General features: G+C 52.8%; 1 protein-coding gene across 4 annotated transcripts; it reads left to right on the top strand.

Moving 5' to 3' along the window:
* The first annotated feature begins 490 nt into the window (after positions 1-490).
* Odad3 (outer dynein arm docking complex subunit 3) lies at positions 491-12,285 on the top strand. Of its 4 annotated transcripts, none has more exons than XM_052188848.1 (13): positions 491-730; positions 3,392-3,513; positions 3,596-3,673; positions 6,696-6,866; positions 6,962-7,063; positions 7,150-7,275; positions 8,468-8,590; positions 9,066-9,221; positions 10,117-10,277; positions 10,357-10,513; positions 11,171-11,326; positions 11,688-11,772; positions 11,918-12,285. In XM_052188848.1, exons 1-13 carry the CDS (start codon positions 496-498, stop codon positions 12,034-12,036), a joined length of 1,791 nt encoding a protein of 596 aa, XP_052044808.1. In that variant the 5' UTR covers positions 491-495; the 3' UTR covers positions 12,037-12,285. The 4 variants fall into 4 exon arrangements, with proteins under 4 accessions (XP_052044808.1, XP_052044809.1, XP_052044810.1 ...); XM_052188849.1 differs by having other exon boundaries at positions 9,069-9,221; XM_052188850.1 differs by having other exon boundaries at positions 6,699-6,866; positions 9,069-9,221.
* The last annotated feature ends 26 nt before the right edge of the window (positions 12,286-12,311 follow it).

A 12,311-nucleotide genomic window follows, 5' to 3' on the forward strand; every position in this document is an offset into this window, starting at 1 on the left:
GCGAACGGCAACTCCGGGACGCCATGTTAGGAGTGGCAAGAGTCCGTGTGCTGGAGCTGGAGCGGCCATCTTGAGTAGGAACATGAAGACCTAGCCTCAGAGAGAACAGGTCGGAAGTGTAGCGCTTAATGGCGGCGTAACGTGCCTCCATCTTGGGAGTGGCGGATTTCTTGGCACGGGCCGCGAGCACGCCAGGGGGTCACGTGACCTCTGCGAGCCCGCCTCTCTTTTGCTGGGCTTCCTTGTAGGACCGCCCCTCCGAACCGAGTCAGCCAGTGAGAGCTGTGGAGTGTAACGCGGCGGTTACCTTGGGAACGTGGGCGGGGGAAGAGGTTACTTAGCAACTTGGAGATGCTTAGAGGCCCGCAGCCAAGCAGTTAGCAAAAGTGCATTCCCAGAGCCCAGGGAACCAGTGCTTAGGATCCTGGATTGAAGAGGCCAAATTGTAGTTACTCTCCTATCCCTTAGAGGCTTCCTGACCTTAACCCGATCACCATGACGTCTCCCCTGTGCTGGGCAGCCGCGACCAGCACGGTTACTAGCCAGGAGCAAGTTCCAGCGCCTTCTTCCAAAGCCAAGGGCACTAAAGTTCACCGTCCCCGAGGCAAGGCTGTGGGCCGGGCACAGGCTTGGCCTGCACAACATCCCAAGTCGGCAGCCTCCTTCCATTTGATGAAGTCTTCTGTGCACGCACAGGTGCTTGAGTTACAAAGGAAAATTCAACTGTTAGGTAAGATGGCTGCAGGCTGTACCGAAGAGTCAGGGATCAGCCGTGCCCACCTGGTCTTCTGAGTAGGCACTGTGTGACAGGTGTTTCTCCAGCGCAAGTCTAGGGGACCAACTTGATACAAACACTCAAATTTGTTCTTATCTAAGATTCTTTGTAATCTTACCTCTTCTAATGTGCATATGGGTGGGTGAAAAGCGCAGATTCTATAGTTTGTTTTTCTTTATTGTTTTGTTTTGCTTTCTGTGGACAGAGTGCAGTACTCTCAGAAGCCAGGAAAAGACATTGGATCCCTTGGAGCTAGAGCTACAGGTGGTTATGAACCGACCGATGTGGGTGCTTGAGACTAAACCTTAGGCACTCTGCAGAAGCAGCAAATGCCCATAACCACTGAGCCATCATCCTTCCAGGCCAACTTTTATTTATTTATTTATTAAGTTATTTTTGAGAGTTGGCCTCATGTGGCGCAAGCTAGCTTGAACTCTAAGGAGAGTATTACCTTTGGGTGATAGGCATGTGCCATCCACCGTACAGACATCCTGAGGTGCTGAGGCTGGAACCCAGGGCTCTATACATGCTACTCAAGCGTTTTGCTGAGTTATACTTTCAGCCCCAAGAGAGTTTGTTTCTCTGGGGTCTGAACTCTTGCTCTGTATAATAATTGTTTGATCTTGGGGAACTCGGAGTCATCTCATTGTACTCAGTTTTTCCACCTGTAAAATGGGCATGGTAACTCCCTAAGTAATGCTTGACATTTATAAAATACTCAAATAGTGCATTGTTAAGTAGTAGGAAGTAAAAACTAGTAGCTTCCATGGCAGGAGATAATGCTGCCCTTCCCAGAGACCATTTAGCAATGTCTGCAGACTTTTTTGATTATCATTTTGCTAAATGGGGGGGGGGGGGGGTGGTACTACTCCAGTTTTTGTTTGTTTGTTTGTTTTTTGGATTTGGTTTTTTTTTTTTTTTTGAGACAGGGTTTCTCTATGTAGCCCTGGCTGTCCTGGAACTCACTCTGTAGACCAGGCTGGCCTTGAACTCAGAAATCCGCCTGCCTCTGCCTCCCAGAGTGCTGGGATTACAGGCGTGTGCCACCACCGCCGGGCACTACTCCAGTTTATTAAGCATAGGCAAGGAGAAGGCTTTACATGTTATTAGGCCTAATACAACACCCCCAGCAAAGAATTATCAAGACCAAATATTGCTTATGCCAGAGTTTGGAAAACCATACTGTGGTTTTACTCTTATTATTAAGAGGAAATCTTAAAGATGTGGTAACACACATCTTTAATCTCAGCACTCAGGAGGCAGAGGCAGAGAGATCTCTGAGTTCAAGGCCAACCTGGTCTATAGAGTGAGTTCCAGGATAGCTAGGGCTACACAGAGAAACCCTGTCTTGAAAAAACTAAACTAAATAAATACATAAATAATAAAAATACTGTAAATTGGACATGGAGGCTCCTGCCCGTCTTGAAGCACTCGGGAGGCTGAGTTAAGATGGATGCCATTGGTTTGAGGACAGTATTGGGTATCTAGTGAGTTAAAAGCTAACCTGGGCTACAGAATAAGACTCTGTCTGAAAAAGAACAAAGAGAAAAAGACCAAGGATATGTAGGTCGGCAAGATGTCTCAACAAACAAGGACACTCGCTGCCAAGCCTGGTGCCCAGAGTTTGTTTCCTGGGACCTTGAATTTCTGACCCTCCTGCCTTTACCTTCCTCATGCTAAGAGAAAAAAAAAGGTCTGCGCAAGCACACTTCCTGATTTATAGGATGCGAGAGGTTGATATTCTCATCCCATAATAAAAGAAAGCTAGGGGCCGGAGAGGAGGCGCTGGCTCTGTCTGTCTGGAGACAAGGTCTCTGAAGGAAGCCTCGGCTGCCCTGGAACTTGTTTTGTAGACTTGGCTGGCCTCGAATTTAGAAACCCGCCTGCCGAGGCCTTCTGAGTGCTGAGACTGAAGTCGTGCCTCACAATGATTGCTTATTCAATTCGTGCTGCTCAAACTCACACTCAGGGCCTCAGACAGGCGAGGCAGGAGCTGCCACCGTCACTGTGTGGGGTTTGCTCTTTTAATATATATATATTACTTTATGCATGTGAATGTTTTGTTTAAATGTATGTGTGTGTACCATGTGTATTCCTGGTGTAGAAGAGTGTCGGATCCCTGGAAAGTGCCTCCAAGTGCATAGGTGCATGGGCCTCCCCGCATACGTGTGTGTGTGTGTGTGTGTGTGTGCACACACACACACACACACACACACACACTGATGTTCTTACACTCCTCCTACTCTTCCTCTTCCTTCTCTTCCTTCTGTTCTTCCCCCTCCCCCTCCCCCCCCTCCTCTTCTGTAAGAGTCCTGGGGCCGTAGCTCAGCTGGTAGGGCGCTTGTCTGACAGGTTCCAAGCCCAGCTCTGTGTCACCTGGATGTGCTATGACAGCCACAAAACTGCAGTCCCAGCTCTTGGGAGGCGGAGGGATAGGAAACAAGAGCTCAAGACCAGCCTTGGCTAGATGATGAGTTTGTGGCCAGCCTGGGCTACGTGGAACGCTATCTAAAAACAAAACTAGAATAAACAAAACTCACCACCACTACCAAATAGGTCTTGTCTCTGGGAAGTCCCACCCGCCTCCCTGGTGACAGTGGCCTCTGTGTGCCCCAGAGGGTGACCGGAAGGCCTTCTATGAGAGTTCTCAGTGGAACATGAAGAAGAACCAGGAGGCCATCACCCAGCTTCAGGAGGAGACCAAGGCTCTGCACATGCAGCTAAAAGACCTGCTGCAGGTGAGGGTGCTCAGGTGAGTGGCAGGGTCGGGGGCGGCGAACAAGCGACCCGAGGAAGTGACTGGGCTCCTCTCCTTGCCAGGGAGACTCTAAAGTGGTCCAGGCAATCATCCAGGAATGGAAGTCTGAGAGGCCGTACCTGAAGAACAGGACTTGTGAGGTTAGCCTGGCCATCACCGTCCCCACCACCTCCTCCACACTGGACTCCCCTCCCCTCCCCTTCCCTGCCTCCCTAGGCTTTCTCCTTAGCGGCTACAATCATTTATTCACTCAATGAAAAAATTAACATTCCTTTTCATATATGCGGTCTCAGGTGCCTCAGCACAAGTGCAGAGGTCAAACAACTTTTGGGAGTTGGTTCTCCCCTACCACGTGAGTTTTGGTGAGTAAACTCAGACCATCATGCTTAGCGGCCAGAACCTTTACCCACTGAGCCATTGTGTAAAGTCCTTATTAGATGTGAACCTTGCAGTGTTAATATTGGTGACTTTGCGGTGATACACCAGGCGCGTCCCAGTAGAAGACTGACAGGTGTGGAGTGTAGGGTGCGCACCTCTATTCTCAGCACTGAGAGAATCAGGCAGGAGGGGCAGGAATTCACTACGCAGCACAGGCTTCAGAGCACGACCTGAAGACCAGGACTGTAGGGGATCTCAGTCAGGAGAGATGGCAGGCGCAGCAGTTACTAGAACATCTGGCTCCTGCAGCGAACCCTAGTTAGATTCCAAGCACCCCTCGAGGCTGCTCGGGGTGGGGTAGAAGTCTAGCTCCTAATCGAAAGCCTCAGGCCTCTGAGGACCAGGCACATCCTGCATACATGTAATCAAATATGCAAGTAAATGTTTAAAAAGAAAGCAGGGCTGGGTGGTGGTGATGCACACCTTTGATCCCAGCACTCAGGAGGCAGAGGCAGGTGGATCTCTGTGAGTCTGAGGCCAGCCTGGTTAACAGACAAACTTCTAAGACAGCCACAGCTACACAGAGAAACCTTGTCTCAAAAAAGAAAGAAACAAAACAAACAAAACAAAAAACCAAAACAAAACAAAAAACAAGAGAAGCTGAGACTGAGAGCTAAAACTGGGAGACTGGAAAAAATGTCAACCCCAAGGCTCCTCCAGTTCTGACCAGCTCCTGCATCAGGGGTCTGATCTGGCCATTCTCCTGAGAATGCCGGAGGCCACACCTGGACAGCCTTCCTGATGGGTGGCCTTCTGCAGCTCCACCCCTCTCTGCAGGCGGACACTGGGTTGTCTCCCAGGACACTGACACAGCAGCCATGTCGGTTTGTGTCGAGGCCACTACCGTTGGGGTGGCTACGAGGGCCAGGCACTGCAGTGGTGGCACCGGAACCCAGCTGTCATGCAGCAAAGTTTCCCCTGTGCCACCATCTGAGGCCACAGCCATGGGGATTTTCTCTTTGGTGGCGCCTTCCTCATCTTCTTTGCCATGTGAGACTCTTTAGGGTCACCCTATGACCACATGACAATTCCAGTACTACATCTGCTAATGTGTGTGTGTCTGAGAGAGAGAGAGAAAGAGAGAGAGAGAGAGAGAGAGAGAGAGAGAGAGAGGAATAGGAAAAGAAAACAAAAAAGGAAAAGGATCCTTAAAAAACAAAACAAACAAAAAACCCAGTGCTGGAGCAATGGCTCAGTGGTTTGGAGCACAGAGGACCTAGGTTTCATTGCCAGTGTCCACAGCTGCTCACATCTGTCCATAACTCCAGCTGCAGGGGAAGCAACGCCCTCTTCTGGCCTCCTGGCACAGATACACATGCAGACAAAACACCATTACACATAAAATTAAAAATGAAATAACAATATAAGTAATGTTACGGGAGATGAACTAGGAACCTGGGGAGGGACTCCGTCGGTGACGTGCTTGCTGGACGCCTGAGCCCTATTTCCAGAGCCTATATAAAAATCTGAGTGTAAGAGCTGGAGAGAGGGCTCGGCGGTTAAGAGCACTGGCTGTTCTTCCAGAGGTCCTTAGTTCAATTTCCCAGCAACCACATAGTGACTCACAACCATCTTTAGTGGGATTTGATGCTCTCTTCTGGCATAAAGATATATATGCAGTCAGAGTACACACATACACACACAGAGAGAGAGAGAGAGAGAGAGAGAGAGAGAGAGAGAGAGAAAGAGAGAGAGAGAGAGAGGGAGGGAGGGAGGGAGGGAGGGAGAGAATTTAAAGTCAGGCATGGTAGCATTTGCCTTTAATTTAGATCAGCACTCTGGAGGCAGATCTCTGAGTTCGAAGCTAGCCTGTTCTAAAGAGTGAGTTCCAGGACAGCCAGAGCTACACAGAAAAGTCCTGTCTTGAAAGACAAAAAACAAAACAAAGGAACAAAACTCTTGAGTGTGAGCTGCAGAGACGGCCAGACAGGTAAAGGTGCTGACTGCTGAGTCTAGTGACTGAGTCGAGCTCTGAGAGCCACTCAGTGGAAGGGAAGAACCAGTTCCCTCCCAAAGGCTTTCCTCTGACTTCACATGTGCACCTCCAAACATGGAGACACAAATAAAAATAATGGGGGTTTCATCCCAGCACTGGGGAATTAGGGGTGGGAGGACTCAGAGCACTCTAGTGAGCCAGCGAGATCAGGCTCAGTGAGACCTGTTTCAGAGCAGCTGAGAAAGGTACCAGACCTCCGACCTCCGTGTCCTCGCGCAGGTACACATGCACAGAGAGAAGCTGAAGGTATAGCTGAGACAGTGGAATGCTTCCCTAGCACACACAAAGCCCCAAACCCAGCTGATCCCCAGAGCCTCAGAAAACAGGGGTTCGATGATACTCTAATATGATCCCACCACCCAGGAAGCAGATGCAGGAAGATCAGAAGTTCACCTCTGGCTGCATAGAGTTCAAAGCCAGCCTAGACTAGACTACATAAGAGCATGTCTTCAAAAAATAAAAACTGAAAGATGGGAATACCTCACAGGTATAGCTTCTGCCCAACTGTGCAAGGCTGAAATTTTCCTATGAGCACACACATGCACACACTCATGCACACACACACATACACACATGCTCACTCACACAGATAGAAAAAAAGAAAAGCATTGGATGCCAAGGGTTCTGGAAGTCAGGTAGGAGACAGAGAGACAAAGGCTTCCAGGAGAACAACTATTCAAGGACTTGGGAGAGTGAGCTGAGGCTCTGCTCTCCGTCTTCCCCTGCAGCAGGCCCTGGAGCACCTGGAGCACCAGCTGAGGGAGAAGATGAACCAGCTGAATGCCTTGCGACACCAGGTAATGCTGCGGCAGAAACGGCTGGAGGACCTGAGGCTGCAGCACAGCCTGCGCCAGCTGGAGATGGCAGAAGTCCAAGACAGCAACACGGAGGCCGCCAAGGTGGGGCTGCTGAGGGCGGGGGGGGGGGGGGGGGGGGTTCTGGGGGAGGCGTGAGGGTGGCGGAAGGGACCTGGCCTAGCCTTGCCGTCCCCTAGACCATGCGCAACCTGGAGAACCGGCTGGAGAAAGCCCGGATGAAGGCGGAGGAGGCAGAGCACATCACCAATGTGTACCTGCAGCTCAAGTCCTACCTCCAGGTGGGAACGCTTGGCAGAGAGGTAGGCGAGGGGGCGGACCCGAGCAGGAGCCGCAGTCACAAGCCTTCCCTCTGCCCACATGGCAGGAGGAGAGTCTCAACCTGGAGAACCGCCTAGATTCCATGGAGGCTGAGGTGATGAACACCAAGCATGAGGTGCAAGAGCTGAGAGTGGTGAATCAAGAGGCTATCAATGCCCGGGACATTGCCAAGGTACCAGCCGCCTCCTCGGGCGGGGTCGGGTGCGGTCCTTCTCAGATACCAGGGTTTATACGGCTTTTCCTGGGAAGATGGTATTTTCCATTCCCACATGGAACACTAACCGCCAACAGGTGGGTTGATTTTAATCTCAGGGTTTGGAGGCTGAGGCAGGATCTCAGTGAATTCCAGGCCAGGTCAGCCAGGGCTACAAAGTTATAAAACTAAAATAAAACCAAATGCTGGGGCGTGGTGGCGCACGCCTGTAATCCCAGCACTTGGGAGACAGAGACAGGCAGAATATCTGAGTTCCAGGCCAGCCTGGTCTACAGAGTGAGTTCCAGGATAGCCAGGGCTACACAGAGAAACCCTGTCTCAAAATAAAATAAAATAAAATAAAATAAAATAAAATAAAATAAAATAAAATAAAATAAAATAAAATAAAATAAAATAAAATACCAACCACTCCACCAAAGACCAACTTGGAGAACACTGAGTTTGTTGGGCTTCCTTCCAGAACATGGCTGAGGCGTTACTGACATGAAAGCCATATCTCTGGGTTTCCATTCATCAGTGTCTCCCTACCCATAGCCTTGGGGTTTCCATTGCAGCAGACACTGTGACCAAGGCAACTCTTATGGACGTTTAATCGGGGCTGACTCACACGTTCAGAGCTTCCGGCCATTATCAACAAGGTGGGAGCATGGCAGCATCCAGGCAGACACAGTGCTGGAAAGAGCTGAGAGTTCCACATCTTGTTCTGGTGGCAACCAGAAGACGACTGGCATCCTTGGGCAGCTAGGAGGAGGGTCTCAAAGCCCACCCCCACAGTGACACACTTGCTCCAAGGCCACACCTATCCAACAAAGCCACATCTCATAATAGTGCCAAGCATTCAAACACATGAGTCTGTGGGGGCCAAAGCTGTCCAAACCAACACGCCCATTCATTGTAACATGGGGAGGAGCCTTGTGAATCTTGTTTCTTGAGTATTTTAAGTTTCATGGACTTCCTGGTCTCAATCCTCCTTCTCCCTCTACTGGGGAGTGTTTTAATTTAGAGAAAATAGTTCTGGAATACCAAGGGCTCGGGGATCCTAGTCAGAATCCAGTTGTCTTTAAGCCTCTCCTGGCAATGTAGTGTCGCCTGGTGTCTGCTGCTCCACTTATAGCCTGGACAGATATCAGGTGCCCTGTCTGTCCTCTAGAACCAGCTGCAGTATCTGGAGGAGACTGCCATCAGAGACCGCAAGAAGCGGGAGCATTACATAACCGACTGCAAGAAGCGGGCAGAAGAGAAGAAACTGCAGACAGAGCGTATGGAGCGCAAGGTGTGCACACCCAAGGGTGCAGGGCTTTGTCAGCTCAAACCAGAGGGTTCCAGCTCCTGCTTTGTAGACACATCCTGACCTACACCCGCCATTTGTCCTAACCACACCCCCTCCCTGACTCCGCCCCCAGTTGACACAATGGTTCCTCTCACAGCCTCACCTCAGCCTCTTGTCTTGGGATAGGCCATGGCCTCCCAATCTGCCCTGGACTATCTGGCCCTATTTGCATCCTTCCCCATTTAATTAGGCCTTTTGTTCTACGTCTGAGTGGGGGCTAGCCCATCCCCTTCTCCGACTGCCTCCTTACCCTGGTTCTGAGACCGCCTATCTGACTCCTGTCTGGACGGACACTTGTCCCAAGCCTTTGTCCTGTTCCCCACAACCTATGCTAAGCTGGATCCTCTCCTGGCCTCTGCCCCAAGCCCTTATCTGGAGTGGATTTTGACAGTGCCCGTGACTGTCCCCCACCCTCAAGCAGACCCACCGAGAGCACGTACTGCTGCAGTCTGAAGACACAATTCAGGACCACCAGCGCCACAAGGAGGAGGAGCTGAGGCAGCGCTGGAGCATGTACCAGATGGAAGTCATGTTTGGCAAGGTCAAGGATGCCACAGGAGTCGCTGAGTCGCACGTGAGTGCCTCGGGCGGCGCCGCCAGGCGAGCAAAGGCTCCTCTGCTTAGAAGTGTCCTCTCCGGCCTGCTCCAGCCCCGCCCCCCCGGCAGGGCATCCACAGTAGCCCTCACTTCCTTCTGCTCCTTCCCTGAGCGGACTTCTTTAGTATGTCAGTTCCGGGAGTTTTATTTCTCAGACCATGGCTGTGTGGAATGGTCTAGGATTCAGTAGACCGCCGGTATCGCCCCTGTGGTGCAATCAGGGCCCTGTTCTGTGCCCTACTCTTGGTAAGAGTGGCACTGCCTTCCAAGACCTTGTGTGTCTCTGGTGCCTGATCCTGCTTCAGAGCAGCTCCCTCCTACACGCACCCCAGTCAGTTTCTCCAGTTTAAGTTCTCTGCTACTTCTCAAAAGGGCTTAATCCCAGGAGACTCAGGACTCTGGCCTGTGTGATCAGCTGTCCAAGGCCCCTTTGCAGAAATTGGCCTAGAGCCTGTGATGGCTTAGTGGGTAAACATGACTGCCCCGAGCCTGGGGGGGGGCAACCTGAGTTCCATCCCTGGCCCAAGTTGGAATGTGAGAGCTTTCTGAGATCCACAAGTGCACCTTGATACATGCGTGTGCAAACGTCTGGGAAGGCAGATCAGGCCCCAGAGACAGGACATCTTTGCCCTATTGGAGCAAATACCCGGTCTGAACTTGCTGGCACAGTAGTTTTTGAATGGAGACTGTTCACTGCTCTGCCGCCTCCCGCACGCCGATTTTAGCTGACTCAAATAAAGGCAGGAAAGGGCACGCGGGAAAATGCAGCCTTGGAGCCACACCGTCCTCACACACTGTAGTGTGACACAGAGGCCCGTAGTGTCCCCGAGCCTCCCTTGTTCAGGCTCTGACCAGGGATGTGTGGCCCGCAGGCGGTGGTGCGAAGGTTCCTGGCCCAGGACGAGACCTTCACGCAGCTGGAGACGCTGAAGAGGGACAACGAGCTGGCCTTGGCCAGGCTGAAGGAGGAGAAGCAGCGGCTCCAGAGGGAGCTGGAGAACCTCAAGTACTCAGGGGATGCCACGCTGGTGAGGTGAGGCCTCGGTGCTGAGGGAGGCTGCGGGACCTGCAGTCAGCCGTGGGCAGCTGTTGACACTCCTGGCCCCCGGCAGCCAGCGGCGGCTCCACGAAGAGATGCAAAAGGCATTCAAGAAGGAGGAGCAGCGACACAACGAAGTCCAGGAGCGAATGGATCGCACCTCGAGAATCCTCCAGCTGATCAAAGATTGCCTGGAGCACCTGGCCAGCAAACTGAGTCACGTGAAAGTGGTAGGCCCCTCCCCTTTAAATAACCCCTATTGATGCTTCGCCCCGGGGAGGCCCCACCCCAAGGAGCTCCGCCCCTAATGGACACTGTCCCTGGGGGTGATCCCACTGCAGAAGCTCTTCCACATCGAAAGCCCTAGTCCATGCCTGGCAGCCCCGCCCGCGTCCTCCCGGGAGCATCCGTGCAGTTAGGGTAAAGCCATAGGGTCCCAGCCCTGCCTCCTGCCCAGAACGTGAAGCTGCTGCCACCGCATGCATCGCTGTCTGGACCTGCATTCCCGGGGAAGTCCCCTTTTGCACAGTCTCTCAAACTCTGACTCCATGGGCAAGACCAACCATCCGCCCAACTCAGGACTTCAGTGTCCCAACTCTCAAGGGAGGTGCGGCCCTTGTCCGCAAGAGCTCCGTTTCTTCAGCAAACTACCCTCACACTGGCCTAGATCGTGCTATTATTGTCAAAGAGACCTCCCTGTTCTTCATAGAGCTCAAGTTCAAAGATTCTTTGAAGCCTCAAGACAAGGCTTTCATTTTAGAGGCCCTGCCCAGTAGGGCCTTCACCTCAAAGCTCTCCCTCTCTGCGCAAGTGCCACTTGTGGATAAAGCGTGTCCCCTCGCAGGGGCACTGCATCTCTCAGGTAACGTGGGCTGTCCCCACTGCAGGATGACACCACAATGGCAGTAAAGAAGTTAGACCGGGACTCAGAGGACTACGTGTGCAATCTGCTGGTCGTTGTCCAGGAAAAGCTGCTGAGACTGCAGGAGCAACTGGAGAGGCAGGACGTGCCCGAGATGCTGCGACACATAGCAGACCGAGAGGTTCACACAAATCACTTCCGGGCCTGTGGGGATCAAGGCTGGGGTGCCGGGAGGGTCAAAAACCAGAGAGCAGACTGAGGTGGGGAAACAGGTGCTACGTGAGGTGTGAGCTTCCTAACCAAAGTAGAGAAGCCCGGGGTGGGGGGACCCCAGGTGGCAGGGCGGAGAACCAGGAACGGCCTGCAGGCGGACCTCGGAGAGCAGGCAGTAGGCTTGGGTGACAGGGTAGATGTGCTGGGAAAGAGGAGACAGCGTGGGCAGTGATGGATCGCCACCTAGAATCCGGCAGGATGTCAGTGAGAGGTGCGGGCAGGTGGGGCAGCGCCTCACTGCCGCCTGCGCCTCACTGCCGCCCGCACAGTTCCTGGCCACCTTGGAGGGAAAGCTGCCCATGTACAACACCCGCATCCTTCTGCCAGTTGCCAGCGTCAAGGACAAGTTCTTTGGTCAGTGTGGGCCGAGGGGGGTGAAGGGAGGGGCTCGAGGTGGCCTTAAGTCAAGGCCAAGGAGGAGGTGCCTGGTGTGGTAAAGGCAGGGAAAGGAAAAAGAACCGGTGTCTTACCCTCCCCCCGCCACCCCGCCTCTCCGTAGACGAAGAGGAGAGTGAGGACGACGACCGAGATGTGGTGACCCGCGCTGCCTTCAAGCTCCGATCCCAGAAGTTAATCGAAGCCCGCAGCAAGAAGCGCAACAGGTCGCGCAGATCTTAGACTCGCAGTCAAGTCCCATCGGATGCCTCCGGGACTCTAGGGAGCCCTCCGACCCTCTGGGTCCACCCATGGGTGTGGTGTGTGTGTCTGGGGGCCCCCGAGGCTCCTTCAAGGGCTGGAGGAAGCTCGCGCAGGGAGCACCGCAGGCCAGCAGCGCCCGGAGGAGAGAAAAGGCCGAGCCAGAAGTTCCCACAGTAAATCTCTCGAGGCGGGTTGGTGCCCGCCTCAGAATCGCGCAATAAAGGTCACTGACCAACCCCCTGGGTATTCACCTC

Source organism: Apodemus sylvaticus, chromosome 7 (genome assembly GCF_947179515.1).
Source record: "Apodemus sylvaticus chromosome 7, mApoSyl1.1, whole genome shotgun sequence".
Lineage (NCBI taxonomy): Eukaryota > Metazoa > Chordata > Mammalia > Rodentia > Muridae > Apodemus > Apodemus sylvaticus.